Source organism: Lycium ferocissimum, chromosome 3, assembly GCF_029784015.1.
Source record: "Lycium ferocissimum isolate CSIRO_LF1 chromosome 3, AGI_CSIRO_Lferr_CH_V1, whole genome shotgun sequence".
In the NCBI taxonomy this organism is placed as follows: Eukaryota; Viridiplantae; Streptophyta; class Magnoliopsida; order Solanales; family Solanaceae; genus Lycium; species Lycium ferocissimum.
Window position 1 is genome coordinate 7,800,347 of NC_081344.1, and position 23,213 is coordinate 7,823,559.

Genomic DNA, 23,213 nt, shown 5'->3' on the forward strand with positions numbered 1-23,213 from the left:
GTTTGGTTCGGGTTTTTTGGTTTAACACCAAACCAAACCAAATGTTATTAGTTTTTTAAAAATTTAAAACCAAATCAAGTCAAACCAAGCTCTGGCTTTATCAAGTCGGTTTGATTTGGTTTACCGGCTTCGGATCGGTCTACCCTACCTCCCACCTCGAAAGATATCTACTACCTCCCACCAGCAACAAGTATCAGTGACTCTATGTCTCTATCCACCATGACTTACACAGATGAGAATAAAAGACTTGATTTTTAAATGCTTATTGTTAAATTCTTACCTTGGTTAATAATGTCTTAAAAAAGATTTCCAATTGGAAAAGATTATTAGAAAAAATTGATCATAGAATAACTTCCATCAAAAAAATTAAAAAGATAAACGTCAAATAAAAAAAAAAATATATATATATATATATATATATATATATATATATATATATATTTATTATTGGAAAAATGTAAAGTGTCCTATTAACGTTTAGTTTTAGGTTACCAATTTTACTGAGCCGCCATTGCATTTTTTCTTCATACTTGAAAGCCAAAATGTTTGGTGTATTTGGTATGACAATGTCATTTTTCAAGAAAATGTTTTTCACGAAAAAGTCATTTTTCTACGGCTATCGTAACTTTTAGTTTCATATCAGCTGCTCAAACCAACATTTAAGTGTATTATCATCAATACTAATACTAATTTTCATCAAAACACTATCCGATTGGGCAATTATTTTTTAAACATATACAACGTGCTTTAGATAAATATTTTTCACTTACCAACCAAATATTACAAATTATTACTTTAATATCTTCAACAGTTGGACTGGAAACTTGACCTTTCAATTGGGATAGAAAGTTGATCACCAAATTATGTCCTTTATTACAAGAAAAAATATCACATGGGACATGGCAGCAGTCAACCTCAGTTTGCTTAATCATAACATAATATCATCAGGTTATATAAATCACCACAAAGTTCCAAATTTGAGAGGCACAAAACAATTCAAAATTTTAAATATCCAATATATAGTCCATCTCCATGCTTATCTTTATTAAGATACAATCTTTAAGACCTAGAATTGGGCAAGAGAAGTCTGCAGAAACATCCCTTCCCCCCTTTTCATGAATTTGTTGAGCTGACCTCATTGCTTTTGCCAAACGTATACATAATGGCAAAAAAGTTTAAAATATATACACATACATATTATAAGATTACGTTCAGTTTGAACTCACTAACTCTAGCTACTGATTAGCCTCGTGGTACGATTAAAGTTGGCTAGTTAGCCAACTTTAATCGTGCGTCCTCTCTCCATTTGAGTCTGAAGTTTCTCTTTAGCATGCCTCAGTGCATCAAGAACTTCTCTTACAGTAGTATCAAGAACAATTGGATCAATAGTTTCCTTTTGTTTTGGCAAATCTACAGTAACTAATGCCAAAGAGTTATTGACATTGTCTTCCTGAAGATCCCTTTCATCTTCTCCATTTTTCCCTTCCTCTTGGCTAGAAGATTTTGAGCTAGAATAATTGAGTAACAGATTAAAAGTTAGACCAATTTTAGTGATATAACATAGTACAAAATTGAAGAACTAAGTAGAAATGGTCAATTTTTCCCTCTCTTATACTATCCGAACAAAAAAGCCCTCAATGTTACCTAAAGGTCAAAAGATACCCCTCTCTACTAACAGCTAAAGTGTCTCTAACTCAATTATCCTTTCCTCTCATTTGAATCAAATATACCCTCTATTATTCGAATTATACATTTTTATATTTAGAAATAGTAGTGGAGAGTGGGGGATTTTGGACCTTTAAATAATATCAGGAGCTTTTTGTTTGGATAATATGACGGAGGCTATGTTGCTAGGACTCCAAAAAAAAATTACAGCACGCGTGTTGGATCCTCCAAAAATACACTACTGTTAAAGGATTCGACATGTACCCGTCAACATTTTTGAAGAGTCCGGATAACATAGAATGATGGGAAATAAGCCTTTTCGAATATAAAAATGGTGTTTTTTGTTTAAGATTTTCAATGTTGAGAGTTTACATACCTATTGCCATCTGATTTTGAAAATTCAATCTCACTTGATTTTCCAAGAAGTTGCTCACCCTTAGAATGACTCTGATCATCTTTGCTAAAAATAATCATTTGCAAAGCATTTTGCTCTAAGTTGATTGAGTTTTCAGAGCTGCATTTTCTACTCCCAATAGAATCTTGAAACTCACTGCCCACAGAGCCTTTCAATTGGGAATTTTGTTCTTCACCTTCACAGATCTTTTTGGTGCTGCTAGCAGTTGTGGATGTAACAGATGAGATTTCACTTTGATCCAACAAGCTTGAATATTCTGATTCATCTGAAACATAAGATATGTTCATGGATTCAAGCTTCTTCATAAAATATTTCAGCTTCTTCTCAGCTTTGTTTCTTGATCTGGTCTCTTCTCTCAACTTTTTCTCCAGCTCAATCAGCTGTAATTTCAAAGATAAATTACTTACTAGTGGAAAGAAGTTGGGAACTTTAATTATTCCAAAATGGAAAACAAAACAATTCACTTTATCTCTTATAACCTATAGTAAAATCAATATAGGCAGACAACACTAACAAAGATAAAGTGAAAGACATATAAAAAAATCATCTGTAACATCTATCCATCCCCAATTACAAAAGGAATTTAGTACAGAACAGTAAATAAATATAAGAACATGACTTTCGACAACTTGCAAAAGAAAAAAAGGAGTGAATAGTGCGGGCTTATGGATCATCAACACATCCTGCTTCAAAGCCCCCACAAAAAAATGCCTAGTTATCCGTAAATGAAAACTCGTTTTTCTTGTTAGTTGATAACTCCGTGGTTGGTTAGCTCGAAAGCTAGTTTGATGCTTTGATATGTGTGATAAAACTGAGGTGAGGTTGACCTCTTTTTGCCTTGGAGGAGGTATAGTGGGTGTGTATCGAATCATCCAAAGCTATGCATATTCGACAACATTTTATTTTTTAAGGATCCAAACACTTAACTTATAACTAAATCAATCTAATCATAAGTAAACAGTAGAGTTACTGCACAAATGTCCATAGCAATTTCACTAAGTATTAAGTAGAGAAAAACAAAACCTTGTTTCCCATAAGCTCTGCATCCTCTTTTGCTTTTCTTGAAGCTGCTCTTTCTGCAATTAATCTTCCTCTTAGACACTCCACTGTCCTCAAACCATCTTCTTTTTCCATTTTCTTCTCACTGAAAAGGGGAAAAAAGAATAGCATCCATGTCATAAAATGTGTCAAGAAAACAGAACAACTAAGCAAATTTAGACAAACGCTAGTGCTAGCAGAGGCGTATCCAAAATTTTGAGTTTATTCTGAAAAAGACAATTTATTGGGTTCTGAATAAATTAATTATATATACACAAATACATATTTTTGACTAAAGTTACTTGATTCTACTGAACCGTAACTAAAACTATAGCTCAGCCCCTGGCTGGTGGCATCAGAGGCGAATCTAAAATTTTGAGTTTATGAGTTATGAAAAAAAAACAAATTATTGAGTTCTGAATAGATTATATACATACATAAATACAAAGTTTTGACTAGTGTTACTTGATTCTGCCGAACACGTAACTAAAACTCTAGTTCCGCGGTGGCCAGGGATGATGGAGATCAAAGAAAATACCTCCATTTTCCATCTACATTTTCTTGAGCTATCATCTTCTACCTTTTCTCTTAGTCTTTGGTCCCTGTTAGTTAACGAAAGAGAGTAATTCTTTATAGTGTTGATGCCCTTAAATCAGGGGACTCACCCCTCAATCAGTAGTACACTGGTACTTAAAGATGGTCAAAGAACAGTGCTAAGGTAATTGAGAAACAGTGAGGAAAGTAGAAGAAGAATTTGAATATTTTTGAAGTACTTTAGGAGTGTGGATTTTGCAGAATACTTTTATTTTATTATGCGGAAAAGAAAGTAGGTACGTATGCTGTTTAAATTAATGTCCAGTATTATTTAGATCCCTACAAGAGACGGATGTAGAACTTTAAAGTGTAGTCCCAAAATAAATGGCCTTTCTGTTACTTCACTTCAAAGTTGCAGCTGTCCTATTGTCAGCACACTTAATTAAGTTCTCATTATAATAGTAATATAATAGTACGTATATATACTAGTAATAAGTTCCAGTTCACAAAAATGAAAAAAAATAAAAATAAAGAGTCATATATTTTGCAGAAATTTCTAACCATCTAAATTGTTTTCTGTGAGAACTGATAAAGTGCGTTTATCTGGATCTTTGCACAAAATTCTTTACTTTTCATAGACAGTACATACTGATTATATACGATCATACACTAATACGACATGGACTATCGGCTATTTTAGTTTAAGCGATTTGGTGCGCGGTTATTTAAGTTAATTTTTCTATAGCTACCTATCTTTTTCAATGTGCAATATAAATTGTGGATATATTTTTTGTTTAAGATTAAGATCCATTTACATTCAACAAAATTTTATATACTCCAGTACCTCTCAACAACGATATTTAGGTGAGCTTATCAGTTTTGCCTTGCCTCAAAATTCCTTGTCCGAAATATTCTCGAAATTCTAAATTGCTCTTTGAAATTGTACAGGAAAGGAGCTAGACCAAGCCGAACCTCTAGCTAATAGAGTTGTATCCAATCATTTTTTATTGATTTAAGATTGAGTTATCTATTTTCTAATTTTAAACTTAGGAGTTAGTGAAATGATCACCTGTTTCCTTGGATGCCGTTTGGACATGATTTGAAATTTCAAATCATGCCTTTTTGAATGATTTGAAATTTCATCTCATGACACGAAATTATAAGATGAAATCATATATTTAAATGCTAATTTTATCTCATAATTTCAAACAGCATGTCCGAACGCCTTAGATTTGAAGTGGTGACAGAGCTGAGTATAGTCACGTGATTTTGCCAGGCATTTGTCCTTAGTTCAACCGGCCAAACCGAAGTGTGTTCAGTCATTACTCGTGTGTTGTTTTTTAGGCACGGAAACTTACACGTCTCTGACAGGAAGAGGACAAACACCCAGCCCCTACCAACCTTCAAGTACTACTCTAGTACTGTGCAAATCAATTTTAAATCTTTTCTCAACTATACTAGTTAAATACTTCGCCTCTACCAAATTATTAGATGATACTCCTTCCGTTCAAAAAAGATTGTTTTTTTTTAATTTGATAAAGTTTAAAAAATAAAAGAAGACTTTTAAAATATGATAAAGTTAAATTGTTTCTAAATATAGAAAGGAGACAATCTTTTTGGGACAAACTAAAAAGAAAAGGTAGACAATCTTTTGGATAATGAGAAATTTGTAAATGATTTAAATTGGGCATAACGTAAATCTATTTTTTCTAAAAAAGATGATCAAAATTTTGCTTATAAAATTTTTATGGTTATAAATAAATAAGAGGTTAAAAATTAAACTATTTTAAATATAAAAATATGTCACCTTTTCTTAAACAGATTTAAAAAGGTACCATCACATAAATATAGAGATAGAGAGTAGTTAAATAGTCTTATTATGTAATTTAGCTTTGGAAAATTTAAGGCAAGCGTAGTGAATACATAGATGTATAGGCCTCTATGGCGAAGCGTGAATAAAGAAAATCTAATATGGATGTACGAAAAGGTTGGAAAAGTCGATTTCCACACGTGACGGGCGAAAATCGAAGTATTTATAGAAATAAATATCAGGGGTTTGAATTCCTCTCCATCCGCGAGGTCTTAATAAGAACGAATCGGATTGACTCGACCGATATGATAGATGAAATGGTTGTTTATGTTATATTTAGGAATTAATACTGAATTCATGCTGAAAACTTGTTCTTTCGATTCTCCTACTTCAGATCCCATAATTGTACATGTACCAAAAGAATGTATTTGCACAAATAGGATTTTTTGTTTGAAAAGGCACCGATAGGATTATTTGAAGACAGTATTTTAGTTTGTTTATGTTTAAGAAAGTTTTGCAAAATTAGCCTTGGCGCTAACAATAGGAAGAATAGAAAAGTTACACTTGTTCAATTGTTGACAAATTTTATCGAACAATTTAGTAATATCTTCCTTTTATTTATGTTGTTAAATTTTTCATAAGTTTTGTCGGATGAAAACTCTTATCTGCGTTTTGTTCAATTGCTCACGAATTTTGCCGAGTATGCTAAATTTAGTATGATTTTCATTGTACTAATGTTGTTAAATGTTCACAAGTTTCGACGATGGACAATCTTACATTACATGTGTTATCACATATTCATATCTCTGCATAAGTTCTTTTTTATTAAAGTATCTATGAGGCATATATATTGAAGTATTTATGTACACAAGATCAATTTTGATGTTAATTTATGTGAACTTTATTATAAGTCTTATATAACTGAAATATGGATCCAGCGCCGCTGAGTGCAGGCGTGCAGCATATGGTTACACAAAATGAAAATCAATCGAAGGAAATACTTAAGTTATTAATTGATCGACATATCTCTGTTTTCAAAGCCAAGAAGCCATTCGTTGAATTTGTTTCTTTCTTTTTGCTTCCGTTTAGTCTTGTGGACCAAATAGTCGAAGTTTTATGCCATTTTTTTATATTTTTTTGTTTTTATTGCATATATTATACTTTTGAACACCTTAAAAAAAAGAAAGAAAGAAAGAAATTGCATTAGTAAGAAGAAAAGGAGGAGGAAGAAAGTAATGGTTTGCTGCTGAGCCTACTTTTATATAAAATCTCTTAGAGAGCGGACAAAATTAAAATAACCAACGTGGATTGTAGTGAGATGGTTGAGATCTCTTCACCCTTATTCAGAGGTCTCAAGTTTGAGTCTCTATAAATGTAAAAAACTCTATTGGGAGCGCGCCCAGGGCTAATTGCAGGCTTACTATCCGAATTTAGTCGGTCTCCAATACGTATCCGAATTTTTTGATTTAAATAGTACCTAGAGAGATATAGTCAAATTTTCTGATTTTCAAGAGAGGTTTTCATGGTTGAGAGTCGCTTTTTTATTTAAACAAAAAAATTGATCATCTAGTTAATTTGCTAATATAAAACCAAATCAAACCAAACACGGGCCTTCGATTTCACTTTGTCAGTTTTTTTTGATGATATTTTATTGATTTGGTTTCTCCTCCTCATCTCTTTGTTATTCATACTAGAAATGTCCATTGTACTAGAGGATTTCACATGGAGTAAGTTGCAACTATAAATTACTCACATGTTGTATTCTTTCATATTATGAACAAAGCGAAGTAATGAAAGAAAAATCGAACTTTGCAATCCTAATTTACCTAATTATTCACCTGTTATCTTCGAACTATCCTTTATAGTTTATACTATTATTGTTACTAATTTCTAGATTTGAAAATTTTATTTCAAAAAATAAAAGAATATTCTAAGTTCAAATTCATGTAAAAAATGTCTGGTTATATTAGCACCATATGATGCCATGGGTGTGATCCAGTTATTTTTTTGTGCAATGAAAATTTTGTATCAGAATAAAGAAAACTTCTTGTTATGTTTATAGAAACAAAGCTACCATGTTCACAAATTTGTCACCTGCACTACCTGTATCACAAATTGAAATCAAGAATATTCAAACAAGAAATCATTTGATCTAATTCTGACTTAGTTTTGATATTTTTAAAGCTATAATTAGGGATGTCATGAGACCAAAAGTCGAATTTTGAGTTTTATTTATAAATATCCGAAAAGTATAATCTGGAAATAAAATTTGCATCTTAAAAATCTGATGGGTAAATCACTTCCAAAAGTTTGTTAATAATTTTTTTCTTTCAAAAATTAGGACTAATTCTCAATTTGTGTGTGTCATCTTTGTGCAGAAGTTATGCTAATCACTTTTGGGTGATCTAATTTACAAAATAGCAAGCAAATATATAGGTGGGATTTTGCACTCTATGTTGATTTGGGAAAAGTAATTATCCGATTTAGCCCATTTTTTATTTTTTTTAACCGCGTTAGCCGCCGGAGAGGTAGTCTCCTTCATTCTCTCCGCTGCCTAATCTATTGTGTGCGTATCTGTTTTTGCTAACCCATTTGTGCTCTCAACTTCTTGTTCCCAGATCCTAAACTCTCTACTGCTACGTGCTCTTTATGTTGTGCTTTTTGCCTAACCCATATGAATTCTCTCTATTCCTATACCAGTGAATAAACAAGTACGTATACCCAGAAAAAATGGCCTTTGTTGTGCCTCTGTTTCGTTCCTCTATCTCTGTGTATTCCCCTTTTCATTGTGTATGTAGTGTGTTATATATGTAAGAAGTGTGTATAAACACTTCTTACGTATAAACACCGCTTGTATAAGTTTGTATAATATTGTATATCAAGTGTAAAAGTGTGTATAAACACCTCTTATACATTATTATACACTTTTATACAAGGTTAATACATTGTCTACAACAGGTTTATAAAGTTATATATTGTTGCATAATATTGTATACCGCGAAAAAATGGCTATGCAAATGTAAATTAAAAAATACGGCTACACAAATGTAATTTTTGTATGCTGGATTGTACATTATTGAAATTTTCCCTTTATATTTATACTTAACATATATACTATACATATACTATACGTATAATATACATATACTATACATATATTATATAGGTTTTATATATTTATACTTAACATATACTATATATATACACTATAAGTATAATATACATATTTGATACATATAATATACACATCAATGTGTAGATTTTGTATATTTGGATTACTGCTGGTAATTAAGTTTGACCGAAGGAACGTAAACAAAAGAATCCCAATACAAAATGCCCTTCCTAAATCCATGTGACTTCCTCTTTGTAGGTTGAGAAATATAATGATATCTTCAAATATCATCATTGTTAAGAAACTTAATGACAAGGAGGTTTTGGAAAATACAATTTAGAACTAAGGGAGTCAATGAAACCCAGATTACTTTTTTGATCTATTCCTTTGGTAAAAATGAGTTTGGTTATGGTTTTAGCAAAATAGGACCATTTTATCAACAATCTCCTAGATTTTCTCCTTAGTTAAAGACGCAGCTAATTTGCTCAAATTCAAACAATTAAAATTTTTGCAACTTGGTTTATAGTTACAGCTGATTATATATCGCATAGAAGTTGAATGAAGATTTTGACTTCCCACCTTATAATTATCTAACTTATTTAAGTTTTATATATTGACAATGTAAAGTTTCTTATACTCAGATGTAAATTTGAATAACCTAACTTAATTAATATAGACACTTATATATCTTTTTAGAGGTGGATTCAAATTTTTTAGTGGGTTCTAAATTCTAAAAAATGCAATCTTCTAGGTTCTGAATTACTTATTTATAAATATGAAATGAATTTCTTAACACAAATACTAAATTTTGACCGCATTTTTTGAGCTCTATCTAACCTTAGCTGCTATTCTAGCTCCGCCGCCGTATGTAGTAATCACTTACATCTTATCTCAATTCATTTTTGTTAAAGTATTACTCCCTTTGCCTTATTTTATGTGACATATTTTCTTTAATCTATCCACACACACACACATATAAAAATAATTTAATTTGACCCTTTAATTTTATCACTAATGAGATGATTTATTATTCATGTAAGTATCTATGACTTGTTTTAGATCATAAATTTTGAAAATACTCTCTTTTTCTCAAAATTTTATGCCTAATCGAATATCATCAACAATGAAAATACTAGATATGAACATTTTCATATCCATATATTACCTGTACCGCATATCTAAACACGTAACCGCAGCCACAAAGCAAAATAGTCAAGAAGAATACCACATTGGTGCGTACGCTATCAAGAACGAGTGAATCCCAGTACCTCTATACATTTTCCAAATATCGATCCATTCATTATATTCAACGTTATTAATGACTCCTTTCTTCTTAAATTAAAGTAGATGCCACCACATCATTTTAAAGGCTAACAGTTTCAAGCTGACAAGTATGTATTGACTCCAACAGACAACTATACAGAGAGAGATAAAAATACAGAAACTTTTACCAGAAATAATAAATAGACGGGACAGTTCGAAATAAAAGAATTTTACGTGATTTGGGACTCTATATGGTCTTGGGACAGTCCAGGGCCAAGATCCATTACTTTAATAGTATGATATTAGAGTTAGGTCCATTACAATTCACGATTCATCGATTTTGGCCTCCGTAATAAATTGTCTAAGCTCCAGATGTCAAGCTTTGGCGTGAGGAGGGGTGTGAAGGATCCCACATTGGCAATGAGAAAGGAATTTAGATATTTTATGTGGCCTTGGATAGTACTCACCTCATGAGCAAGCCTGATCGAATTAGGCTCAACGTCCATTACTTTAACACAAGTTCAAATAGAACCAATTATTTTATTAACTTCCATAGATTTAAAGTTTATACATTCTGAAATCATCACTAAAGTACATACAGTGAGAATTTAAGATATTTAACAAAAAATATTAAAATTACATAAAAATAGAACTTTAACTTTATATGTACATTATAATTTTTCAGCTATTGAGAATTCGGATGAACCTGTTGTGCTCCTAATTCGTCCGGTGGGTCCCATAACTCATGATTGATGCATTTGCCCTCCACTTGGAACTATTAACTGTGTCTCTGTACAGATATTTTTTGGATAGATTAGATAGGCTGAAAATGATTGCTAGTAGAATTTAATCCACTAACATAATTTTCTGGCTGCAGTTAACTATCTACGTGGCACCACTCATCTTAGCCAGAACGTCCCACAACCGTTGGGTCTCGGCGAAAACATCATCGGACGGCAACTGAAACCGGCAACATGGACAAGTGTTGGTCTTCTTCAACCAAGGCAATATACATTTCCAATGAAAAAGATGGTCACATGGTAATTTGCAAATATCTCTGCCTAATTTCATGTCTTCTTTGCATACAACACACTCATTTTCGCCGCCACTTGCTTCCACTGACGGTAGTGCCACCACCACCGCAACGGATGCTGCCAATTTCTTCCCTTCTTTTCCTTCACTGTTACGTGACGGAGTAAAAAATTCTAATAAAAAATGAAAAATATGAATAAAAATATCACATTTGGTTTCGAACGTGGGACTCAAAGATTCTTTTTATGTCGAGGGGTAAGATTCTTTTTATGTCGAGGGGTTCAACATTTTACATGTGACAATAAATAATTTTTACATTATCAACGTAACTTATATAGTTACATAACAAGTTTAGTATATATTCTAGTTGCTATAGTACTAGATTAATTACCAATTACTAATGTTCTTTTATAAAATTGTACATGTAATTACTTTATAAGTAACTTAATTGTATATGTATCTTTTAAACTGTCAAAGCATAAAACTTAAACCTTATATATATAAGGAGATGTTCTTACCCGTAGCTGTACCCCTGGTCACCACCATCATAGGCCATGGCATTGACAAAATCCTTGCACTTTGCAACTAGCTCAATGAACTTGAGTATCACTTCACTACTAGAACCTTCAATGTTAGATAGTTTCAAAATGTCCTTAGCCATATAGTCACGAAGGATATCGCGCCAACACGATGGAGGGGCATCCAGCGCCCCTGGTTCGTGTTGGCGCAAGTTGCATAGGAGGAGTAGTAGGAGAACTGCGTCCACGTCCCGAAGATTCATGGAGGTGGTGGAACGTGGTGGTAGGATTGTGTTTTTCTGCATGAAGTACGTCAAAATCGCGAGTTTTGACAAGAGGTGGCGGCCGATGAGGAGGGATTTATGGTGGAGAGAAAGGGAGTTGAGGTGGTGGAGGGTAAGGGAGAAGAGGGTGGGAGAAGAGAGGAGAGATAAAATACGATGGTGGTACCGGTGGTAGACGGAGGAGAAGTGGTGGGTGAGTTTTGATAGTTGAAGAGGGGTTAAGGTAGAAAGAGATGACATGATTATGGCCTCTAAGGATTTTTGTTCTTCCATTTTTATGGGATCATGTGTTTATGCTGGTAAAGAAATGTGTTTTTGGAACGTGTGGGATTTATATAGAGGTGTTACTTTGACTAAATCAATCATGCATGACATTATTACCCAGTGATAAATATCCCCCAATCTATCTTTTCAAGAGAAAATGGCAGAAACTTGTCACCTAATGTACTCGCTTTTAGACAAACACTCGAAATGTTTCATCTAAATCCCAAAAACTCGCAACACAACAAAACCTTCATTGGACAACAAAAATAGATTGGCCAAAAATAGTAGAAGTTACACCAAACTTTAAAAAGTAGATCAGAAATAGCAAATAATACCAAAATTGCACCTCAATTCAAATGTGAATTCCAACTAAATCTTTTTTTTCTTCATAGTTTCTGTTATATCTAACAAATTTTGTTTGTTAAATTATTTAACACAGACTAAAAGTATTAACTTTTGACAAACTTAAAAAGGCCAAAATAAATAAAGATTATATTTAAAGGACTGTGTTGAATCTACCTCTAAACGTAAGGTACCATTTTTGTTAATTTGGTGAGTTAGTCCGAACCATGAAAAAAATAAGACTAAAAGAAAAGTCTAACAAAATAATGGCCATGTGATGTGACGGTAAAAACAGTACAAGACAACTGTAGTTCAAGACTATAATCAACGGCAATGGTTTACTCCCAGTCAATGGGTGTGAAATGATACATACATATATAAGTTACATTCACTATAACAGTGTAATTTCTTTTATCTGAATAGTGTAATTTAATCTAAAATTAGTAGGCCAGGTACAACTTTATCACAATTTCGATTAACGCTTCTCCATTTACTAGATGGTCTATGCCTAAATAAACATTCCTTATAGTGTATCTACGTATACGATGTAGTTGTGTTTAGATAGTATATATATATATATATATATACACACACACTTAAAATATATTAATATAACATAGTAGTTTGTCTCGTATCTAAAACTTTATTATATCCGTGTTTGCTAAAAATTTATTAATCTTTTTAAAAGAGAAGTCTTGTTTAAAAGAAAACTATTTTCCATCGATTTTTTTATACAAATTTAAAAGTAAAATACTTACATTTTTTTATCAAATTTTGATTTGGATAATTCTAATTCAAATTAAAATTATTCATGTTTAAAACGAAACAAAAGTATAATTGATTTTCTATTTAAACGCTTCTTTTTTTAATTTTTGTTCATTCTTTAACCTCAACTTTTTTCCTCAAGTTATCTAATTTACCTTATTCATTATTTGATCTTCATTTGAACTTTTCACATTTATTAGAGTAAGAATAAAAATAAAAAAGTAATTAAATTGTAAACTAAATATATATATATATTTTAAGATATTTATTTTAGTAAACATAACAAATAAATGACATCGTACAACAATTAAATATTTAAAAAAAATAATATGGGGTCCATGGTCTCACGTCGATTTTTTTTTTTTTTTTGAAAATTAAAGAATATTGTTTGATTTTTTAATATATAGGAACATTTTGACGTTTTTTTTTTTTTTTTTTAATATAGAGTCGAACTTTTTTTTTTTCATGTTCCTGGCATTAAAGGGCTTTACCACTTTTTTTTTATTTTTTTAAAGTTCATATACTTACATTGATTTAATTTATATTATTTTTTGCTTTAAAAATTTTTTTTAAAAAAGTGGAAGCCTTACCGACTCCGTCTCCCGTCGGTTTTTTTTGTCATAAAAAAATAAAAAATTAATTTTACGTTTAAAATGACTCCGTAGAAATTATATTTTTTAAATGAAAATAATATAACAAATAATTATATTTTTTACACGGTTTTTTAAGCATTTTATAATTTCACTAATTTTGCCTTAAATTAATAATCGTTTTTCTTTTATGACATTATTTTCTTAACAAAAAAAAGATTTAAAAAAATCTTATTATATATAAAAAAGAAGCTGTTCTATATAATTTGTAGTAATAGTAAAGTCTTTAAAATTTAATTGTTTGATTTTTAGTAGTGTTTTTTTTTCTTTTTAGAATGGTTTTTTATAAATTCATTTTGTTTTTTTAATACATTTTTGTCTTTTCGAATTTTAGAGACTTTTTTTCTTCTATTTTTTTAACACCGGTGCCAAAATGCTCATTTTTTTTTTTTTTAAAATTAAAAAAAAAAAAAATTGGAAAAAAAAAAGCAAGACGAACTTTGAGGTTTTTTTAAAAAAGTCAATTAGAGAGAGAATTTCACTAATTTACCTTATTAATTATTTGATTTTTAATATTATTTTTTTCTTTTTACGATTAATCTCTTTTCACAGGTTTATGAGTAATTGTATCTTATTTTAATATATAAGTTTTTAAGTATAAAAAAATAGGCGGTGACCAAATTTGATAAGTATTGATTTTTGTTTGATTTTTTAGTTAGAGGACTTTTTTTTTTTTTTTTTTTTAAACCGTAAGTGTATAGTTAAGGAGTTTAGAGGTTTGGGTTCCTACTTTTTTCCTATTTTTTTTTAATACTATTTATGACCTTTTCTCTACAACTTTATCACAATTTCGATTAACGCTTCTCCATTTATTACAAAAAATTCTCTGTAACTATTTTGTAGTAATACATTAATTTAACTTTTAACTACATATAATAAGTGTGGGTCTTTCGTCGTGCCATGGTGTTTCCATAAATAAAATCAAAAGTGTGGGCATTTTTCGAACCCCCTCCTCCACTGTGATTCCACCTTTCTTCTTTGTAAATTTTGATAGCAAATTCATTTCAGTCTCTCTTTCTCTCCATGCTTTTTCTTCCCCTTCTATGTCAGCTCTTTCTTTTGGTGAGTTCTTGATCTTCTTTCTTTCTCTTTCCTTTTTATTCACTATTTTCTTTTTGTGTGTATAGTTTATGTTATTGATTTTTGGTATTCTTTTTGGATTTAAGTGTGGGACAATATAATGTGTTAGTGGGACGCAGAGGGATGTGAGGTTGTGGAGTAGAAATGTAGAATGGAGTGGCTAGAAATGTCGGATCACTTTGTCCAGAAGCTAGTGTCCTGTTTAAGCAACTTCAACAATAAGCTCCTTTATTTTCATTATCTCTGTTACCAATAAGGTGAACAAGAACAAGCAGAAGAGCATAAATATATATATGTATGTCCCCACTCTTTCGGAATATATGTGTTGGATAATGTCAACGTCCTGTCTACGGCGAGATTCAGGTGCAACGGTAGTTCGACTCGATATTATGATCGATTATGACTTTTGGCATGATGATAAACGTTTGATTCTAATATAAAAGAAGAGAAAAAGAATGAATAGGAAGAATAATGCATACATACATAAATGTAAAACTAAACCTAACCTTGTGTTGATTCTTTCTGAAAAGAATTTGTCACTCTCGAAACTAATTTTATATCATAAGTAATTGTTTACCACAACACATAAAAGAACTACTTCTTGTGTTAAATCAAATTTCAGTATCCTGAGAGCAATGTGTATATCTTTTATAGTTCTTTTATTTTCAAAATTGAATTACAGTATTTAATATAATCTTGATAGTATCATTTCGTTGGCATGACGTAGGATATTATCAAATTATGGAAACTAGCATAACAAGATATCAACAAGGGGATCAATTTAGAGAGTTAAAAGGCCTTTACTGTTGTAAATGTAGACGTATTGCAATTTACACGGGCCAATTAATAGAGTACACATTTGATCGGTTTGATCAACTTTGGATTATGGTTCATATTATTTGTCTTTTTCAGTTTACATAAACAAATTATTCCAAATATTATATACAGTAGAAAAAATTACGCTCATATAGGAACATCAACTCAAGATTACAGACTTAATTTTTACTACAACATAAAGAAAATTTCTTTTTTAAATCACCGTGAACCAAGACTCAACATACCATTTTCTTTGCATTTTGTTAAACCATTTAAATAAAATAACATGTAAAATTAAAGATAAGAAAGAACGACGAAAGAGAGTAGCAGGGAAAAAATTATTAAAATTTTGACGAAGAGAGAGGAGAAGATCTGGGAGAAGAGAAAGAGTTTTTTGGAAGAACAAAACTATTTACTGTCTTGTTGATATTTTATGCTTAAAATAAATAGGAAGAGAAATGGTACGAATCCAGAGAAGATAAATAAAGACTTGTTAATTTGTTAGAGGAAAATCAGGCGCCTAACCATTGGCACCACAGCATCAATTGTTATTCCAGGTGGCACGATTGGGATTTATACTATATCTTACACATATATACATCCATATACCTAGTTTCAACCGAGGCGTGAGGGTGGCATGGCACTCCCACGCACTACATAGATCCGCCCCTCGGTATCAACATCAATAGTTAATGTTCATTAAAACATTTACCTTACTTAATTATCAACTTTTATTTTAATCGAGAAAACACGATCTAGCAGTAATCTAAACCTTCAAATTAATTTTTCATGTGACGCCTCCAACTCGAGATTTTAATTCCATTTTTTTTCGACGCACTTGCTTTATATCTCTGATGATGAAGTTCTTGAAAATTTCATAAGAGAGCAATCAATCTAGGAAATACACTTGCATCAATTGATAACGTTATGGTTGGAGAATTTATAAGAAGACGAAATTGAACAAACAGTAAAGATTGATGTTTTATTTATAATATTTTTTACTCCATACAGTCGGACGTCTTTATAACAACATCCATATAAAATAACACCTCTCTATAATAGCTAAATTTTTTTGGAATCGATTTTTTATATTATATTTTACTTCTCTATAACAACATTTTTTACCTATAACAACAATAACTAACTTTATAACAGTACGCTCTTTTTATAATTTTTTTGTTTTGTTTTGGTAATATAATAATTAATCATCTTTATATAAATTTAATATCTGTGATTATAAATAATAAGTGTAGAGATTTTGACCAAATATTTAATTTGATTCTATAATATACTATATTTATGACATATTACATATGAATACATATTTGTAATCTAAAGATATTATTGTCTTCTATTTTTTTTATATAAATAATTATCAAAAAGGAAAACAAACGTTATATTACGAAACAATTGTAAATTTCTTCCATCAATCTTGAAAGAATTTAATTTTCAAGTAGATTTAAAATGTGTGCCTTAGAGCTTAAATTTTCTACATTCAGTTATGAATTTGTTGAAATTGCATCAACTTTTTTTAATAGTTAGTTAGTGAAGTACGCATATATTTGAGATTTAAAATTGAAATAATGTTGTTATTACTTTTTATAACATTAAAAAATAAAAAAATAAATTTTATACATTTTTTTTGCTTATAACAAAAACCTATTATTTAAATGTATAAGTGTATATCAACCATTCTTTATACCAACTAAAAAAAATTCGAACTGAATGACGCTGTTATAAAGAGGTTTGACTGTATTTTTATGACCGTGTCAAATTGACTAGTGGAATTAAATTACTATAAATTTGGGACCTAAATTCCTGTTGATTATTTGGTCCGCCAACATCGAACGGTCTCTCCGATTAATTTTAATTGTAAGTTTTCTAATTCACTGTTTACTTTCCAGAAAATCTTCCTTTTTCTCGCATGAAACAAAAACCCCTAAACCTCTTCCCCTGTGAATTTTCAACAACTTTGCACTAATTGTTAATTCAACTTGAATTTCTTTGCATTTGAATTTTCTCCTTGTGCGATTAATTGCTTCGAAGTTGTGATTTTGTACTCATCTTTCAGTTTAATCCGCCATTTAGCATTAGTGTGTGAGCACGTTCTCCCTTTAAAGGGGGAATAAATTAAAACAGGGAAATGTTTATCGGTATGTTGTGATTTTGCTAATTCATGGATAAAGGTATACAGTACTAAATTTTAGTCTTACTAGGAAAAAATAATTTTTTTTTTATGGTAAGGGACCGCAATGCTTCTCCTTCTATTACGCAAGCGGGTAAAACCCCGCTCTCGCGCAATAACATGAACCCGCCAGCAAGCCCCGTGCGACGAAACTAACCTTGAGAAGCAGATCCTGCATGTCGTAGCAGCGGGGTTTTGAACCCGAGATATGGAAGTTAAATGCTCAACTAATTGGCCGATCCTTCATGCGAATTACTAGTATAGAAAGTACTTGATGACAAAATTTAATTACCACTAATAATGTTTTCGTCGATAGAAGTTATTAACGGTTAGAATATTGCTCTAGCGATGAGTTAACTTTCCTGGGAATAGCTACAATGTTACAGATCCTGCGAACTTGATAGCGCTGTTTCTTTTATTTTCTCTTCTTTTTGTAGAGAATACAATGTCCCTCCCCAGGCCCCACCTTGTGGGATTATGCTGGGTATGTTGTTGTTGTTTGTACAATGTAAAATGTGGAATGAGGTAGAGTTATTGTTTTTCTTTTTCATTAACTGTGTTGCTTTGGTAGTTCGGGGTTTCGCTTATATTTGCAAGTAAATAAGAATGATAAAGAGAGATATTGACCAAGGGAGTAATGGATTAGCAGTGTACTTTCAGCTTTTAATTTTTTTTTTTTTTTCCTTCTACATTGAGAAGGAATGCTCTTGTCAGTTTTACTTCTAGTCATTTACATACAAATAGATGGCACTTTATTAAATGTTGGTCTTTATTAATGATGTCAAATGCCTGCATAATGTTATCCATATTTTTACAAGAAACACGCTAGAAATTCTTTTCTCAGAATTAATCCGCAAGGTCGTTGGAGAGTGTTATTATTATATATAATGTTTCCTCATGTCATTATTTGGAATTCTTGACTAATTGACTTATTATCAACTAGCTGTTTACTTTCTAAAGCTGCTCAGAATCTAGCACAGTTATGATAGGTGTTCTGAAATGGCATGTTTTCTGTTAACAGGCAATAGGTTAACTTATCTTCTTTATTTTCCCTCTAGTTCTTCTTTGACAAGCATCTGAATTGCGGCAATTTCCAAGTTTTGAGATTATTGGTTGTATATAAATTGATGTTTCATCTATTAGTTGTTATTTGAAAGTGAGAAGCTCCATTTTATAACACAACACAATCATCTATTGACAGGGTTGATTAGAAGGATTGCTGGAAATGGATTTTTCGGGCAAAGAAAGTGATGTGGAGTCGTCTTTATCATCTGGAGTGTTTGAGTTACCTGGAGAGCCGGCTGTTGTTATTAACGGGTTACCTCCCATTTCTTCAACTGCTGACACCTTTTTACCCTGCCCAACAGTTACTGATGCAGAATTACATAAGAAAGCTGGTTTTGGTCAATGGCTTGAAGGAAGAGAAGTTCGTAAGTTATTTGGGAACCAGTATTACTATGGGAAAGTTACTGAATTTGATTCGGAAGTTGGTTGGTTCAGGGTGAAGTATGAAGATGGCGATGTCGAAGATCTTGAGTGGCATGAGTTGGAACAAGTTCTTCGGCCTTTGGACATTACTATTCCATTGAAAACATTAGCCGCAAAGATCGTTAAGAGGAAGCAGAGATCCATTCAGAAATCGTTCAAGTCCGGGGGTAGAACCAGAAATCAAAGTGAAAAAAAAATGAAAAAGACATGGTGAACTCGGGGCATGTCAAACATGGCATGGAGTACCTTTTAGCTCCTATGGATAGAATTAGCACATTTTCCAGCTTCAAGAGCAAGCCATGAGAATTCTGAAACATCTTGTGGAGAATGGTAGTTAGGTAGGTGTAGTCTGGTGAGTTGAATCTCTGTAGTTTTATGGATCAGTTTAGTTCAAAGGCATCATTTCTGCAAAGTTTTTGTTGTGTACCAAGTGAAGAATTGGTCCCCAATTTGCTTGGTTGCGTCATCTCCAGGAGTTCATTATATTTAAAACTTGGTCGCGTTGTCAATTCATGTTTTTAGAATGACTCCATCATGTTATTTAGTACTTTGGACAAAAAGAAATAGGAATATATTTGAAGTTTGAAGTTCTTTATTTTCAAAGTCTTTAGAATTGGAGATAAGTGGACTCGAACCGTTGACATCCGCCCTAGGGTAAACTATAAGCAAGCTCAAACGAAGCTCTAGTAATAAGGTAGATGAAATATATATTGATTTGGTAGATTTGTTAGCTAGTCAAGTAAGGAAAGGTTGTTCATTTGTCCAGAAAATATCGATTAAGCTAAGGGTTGAGCTTTTGCTCACATACATGAAAATGTGGGATTAAGAAAAAGAAACTAGCAGCTCTACTCGTATTTCTATTTGTGGAAAGACATAAGAAGCACTTTATAAAACATGCAAAGATCTCTTAATAAAGACTTTGTTGGCATATCATGAGTCATTGGATACAATCTAGGGAAAACATCTATGTATAGTGATTAGACAAGGTGATTTATCGCCTTGACTTGAGTTTCTACCACGTTTATTTCCTACTTACTTATAGTGGTTGGTTAGGTTAAGCTTTTTAAAACTCTCTACAGTTCTCAACTCTGATTAAACTAGGAGGATTTTACGCACTAACTTGTAAATACTTTTCACAATCAATATAATTTTACCTATTATAACATGTTACCTACCATTTATTCTTGTTTCTCTATTAATATTTATTAAACAAAATTATCTATAATTACCTTTTAATTTACTGAATGATATAAAAAAAAAAAATTACATCGCGCATAAAACTTGCGCTCTTTTGTTAATGACTCATTTCCTTGTAAAACAAACATAAGCTCATTCCCTAATAGAGAAGCAGACGCAATGGGTTCGCTAGGGTGCATCTCACTGTAGTCAAATAAAAAAAAATTAGGACTCTAATTGTTAAAATTAGAGTGGATTTAGTGAATTTTAACAACAATCATGTTAGAGATTTTTTCTTGTAAAAAAATAGTGATTTTTAAATTATTTATGTAGCTACCAAAATAGTAAATTTACATAATCTTTAGCACATAAAAATTATCCTATAAACTCACACAAAATATTAGATACACCAACTCTTGTAATTTGAGTTTTATATATTTTTTTGGAGGGAAGAAGTAATCTTAAATTGACCGAATCTAAAAAAGCATTTAAATTTCACTTATCTCCCAATTAATGCCTTGTTGGCCCTTTTAACTTCTACTATTTTTATAATCTACACACACACACACACAATATATATATATATATATATACACACACACATACTTTGTGTATCTGATTGCTACTTCATCCAGTTGAGCGTCGTCTTCCTTTTTTTTTTTTTTTTTTTTTTTTTTAGCTCGAAACAAACAAAAACGTTTGTTCTTCTTTTTGTTGTTTCTGTTTTTTCATTTGTATTTGAACTTTTTTTTTTTTTTTTTTTTGGGATTTGGAAAGATTTATTGACAGTAAAAAATCAAACAGGAAAAAAAAAAAATACTTATAACATTTTCTCAATCCAGAAAAGGCAGAGAACAAAGACTATTTGTTGCTCATAAATTTCTCCAGCAAATGTGGTACATTCAGTATTGAAGCGTCGATACAATCATCTAATCATTCCAAAAGACCAACTTTCCATTAACAAGTAACTAGAAGTGAGATTAGTCATTATTTTGTATTTTGGTTTTATCTTTTTTCAGCCCTGCTCCTCCCTCTTTAAAGTTTTATTATGTGGTGTGATGATTATTCATGATTTATATATGTGTCGTGTATGTTTGTACACACATTTATAGCATGTTTATGTATGCATGTAGGATTGGAACAATTTTTGTTGTTTAGAAAAGGGTGAATAGGTTAAAAACCCCTCTAAACTATGGTTGTTTTACGAGTTTGATATCTCCCGTGTTGAATTGTTAGAGATGTGTATGATACAAGCTCCTAATTAATTAAAAATGTGTTATGTGGCACTACAAGTCTAAATAGCACTTTAATTAGGGGTTTTAATAATAATAATAATTAAAATCAATCAAATAGATAAAAGTTAAGGTGGGTAAATTCTACCATTAAATTTTGATTTCACTGTGGATATTAGTTTATTACGAGATTCAAGATAAAATTTTTTGGAAGCAGATCCCCTCCTAATTCCGAAGCCAGTGCGAACCAATCGGCCCCGGACTCTCCCAACCCTGGTGAACCCGCAGCGCCGTCTATTGGCTCATCCAACCCGGCAAAGATTCATGAGTCGCTAATTCAACTGTCCCGGCCTCTTTTCCGTACCAATCCTTATTTACTACTACATCTTTTTTTGGGTGTTGGGTGTATAGCTCAGTTGGTAAAGCATTGGGCTTTTAACCTAATGGTCGCAGGTTCAGCGGCGGCGCCCTACCGGAGCCCCCCCCCCCCCCCCTTCTGGAGCCAGCGGGTTCTGAATGAGCTCCCTCTCCCTGTAGGTCGAGCCTCCTTTTCAGTCGCCCTAGGGTTTTTTGGTTTTATTATCTCCTCAACAATAGTTCCATATATATTAGAAACTCACTAGGTTGAGTTGTTAGAGATGCGTCTGGTACATGCTCCTAATCATATCATACTAAAAGTGGGAAGATTTTAGGGGTAAAGTTGAATTACTAAATTGCTCATCAAAAGTTAAACGACTAATTTACCCTTCATTTAAACATTATTATTTACTTTCCAATATTTCTTGTAAATGTATAATTTATGCCACGTAAATGATATAGTATAATACAATGAATCATTATTAATTTATATAATGACTCTTAATTGCTATCCAATTCATTTCTATCAAAATAAAGATAACGTGAAGAGTTAGTGATCTGAAAGGGTTTCTAGAAGAGCAACAGCTAATAACGATTCCTAGATTTTGTGATAAGGTCATTGCCTAATAAATATAACCCCAATAATCACTAATAAAGTAATAATGGACGATTGAATTTCTTTCATTTGCTATTATTATATTCTTTTATACCCTTTAACAGTTACATATACCGTTCAAACAGTGTCACATCAATTGAAGAGACATTGATCATTCGTGCAATTTAATGAGAAGTAATTAGTAAAAGCAAAAGACGTAATATAATATTTAAGAAAAGTTGATAGCCCAAGGTGCTCCACAGTTTATATGGTAGCAGGTCGGTCGTTAACACTAGCTAGGCTACTGAGATAAGAATATTGATGTTTCCTTATTTTTTTTTATTATTCAACAGTTAGATTAGGATATGCTAAACTAAGATCAATGGAGTTGGATTCAAGAGTTCGGATTTTGTTTGAGGTGCCAATTTTTTACGTGAATTTTCATAGCTTTTGTGGTTTTTGTTTGCTCTGCTTTCAGGCTTAGTTATTTAATATATTATTGATTTATCATTTTTTTTCACCAGATATATAGTAGTATATGATACTATTGCACGATTCATAAGGATTGCTTCGAAATTCAGAGGGTCGAAAG

The 23,213-nt window shown here is 31.5% G+C and overlaps 3 protein-coding genes across 5 annotated transcripts; 1 reads left to right on the forward strand and 2 right to left on the reverse strand.

Moving 5' to 3' along the window:
* Positions 1-983: 983 nt before the first annotated feature.
* LOC132049537 (uncharacterized) lies at positions 984-3,951 on the reverse strand. Of its 2 annotated transcripts, none has more exons than XM_059440388.1 (4): positions 3,657-3,951; positions 3,104-3,224; positions 2,042-2,460; positions 984-1,508 (listed from the first exon to the last, which is right to left on the reverse strand). In XM_059440388.1, exons 1-4 carry the CDS (start codon positions 3,689-3,691, stop codon positions 1,274-1,276), a joined length of 810 nt encoding a protein of 269 aa, XP_059296371.1. In that variant the 5' UTR covers positions 3,692-3,951; the 3' UTR covers positions 984-1,273. The 2 variants fall into 2 exon arrangements, with proteins under 2 accessions (XP_059296371.1, XP_059296372.1); XM_059440389.1 differs by having other exon boundaries at positions 3,584-3,719.
* Positions 3,952-10,363: 6,412 nt separating this feature from the next.
* LOC132050899 (E3 ubiquitin-protein ligase SGR9, amyloplastic-like) lies at positions 10,364-12,025 on the reverse strand. The gene is made up of 2 exons (XM_059442239.1): positions 11,388-12,025; positions 10,364-11,017 (listed from the first exon to the last, which is right to left on the reverse strand). The coding sequence occupies exons 1-2, from the start codon at positions 11,942-11,944 to the stop codon at positions 10,723-10,725; spliced, it is 852 nt and encodes a 283-aa protein (XP_059298222.1). The 5' UTR covers positions 11,945-12,025; the 3' UTR covers positions 10,364-10,722.
* Positions 12,026-17,342: 5,317 nt separating this feature from the next.
* LOC132049538 (dirigent protein 17-like) lies at positions 17,343-19,854 on the forward strand. 2 transcript variants are annotated; one of them, XM_059440390.1, is made up of 2 exons: positions 17,343-17,460; positions 18,975-19,854. In XM_059440390.1, the coding sequence occupies exon 2, from the start codon at positions 18,999-19,001 to the stop codon at positions 19,473-19,475; it is 477 nt and encodes a 158-aa protein (XP_059296373.1). In that variant the 5' UTR covers positions 17,343-17,460; positions 18,975-18,998; the 3' UTR covers positions 19,476-19,854. The 2 variants fall into 2 exon arrangements, with proteins under 2 accessions (XP_059296373.1, XP_059296374.1); XM_059440391.1 differs by lacking the exon at positions 17,343-17,460 and adding an exon at positions 17,484-17,741.
* The last annotated feature ends 3,359 nt before the right edge of the window (positions 19,855-23,213 follow it).

Coding starts and splice junctions, on each gene's coding strand:
- LOC132049537 (XM_059440388.1), bottom strand. CDS start 3,691: ATGATAGCTCAAGAAAATGTAGATGGAAAATGGAG. Junction 2,461..3,103: donor CAGAGCTTATGGGAAACAAG/GTTTTGTTTTTC, acceptor TTGAAATTACAG/CTGATTGAGCTGGAGAAAAA. Junction 1,509..2,041: donor TCAAAATCAGATGGCAATAG/GTATGTAAACTC, acceptor CAATTATTCTAG/CTCAAAATCTTCTAGCCAAG.
- LOC132050899 (XM_059442239.1), bottom strand. CDS start 11,944: ATGGAAGAACAAAAATCCTTAGAGGCCATAATCATGTCATCTCTTTCT. Junction 11,018..11,387: donor GACCAGGGGTACAGCTACGG/GTAAGAACATCT, acceptor GTCACGTAACAG/TGAAGGAAAAGAAGGGAAGA.
- LOC132049538 (XM_059440390.1), top strand. CDS start 18,999: ATGGATTTTTCGGGCAAAGAAAGTGATGTGGAGTCGTCTTTATCATCT.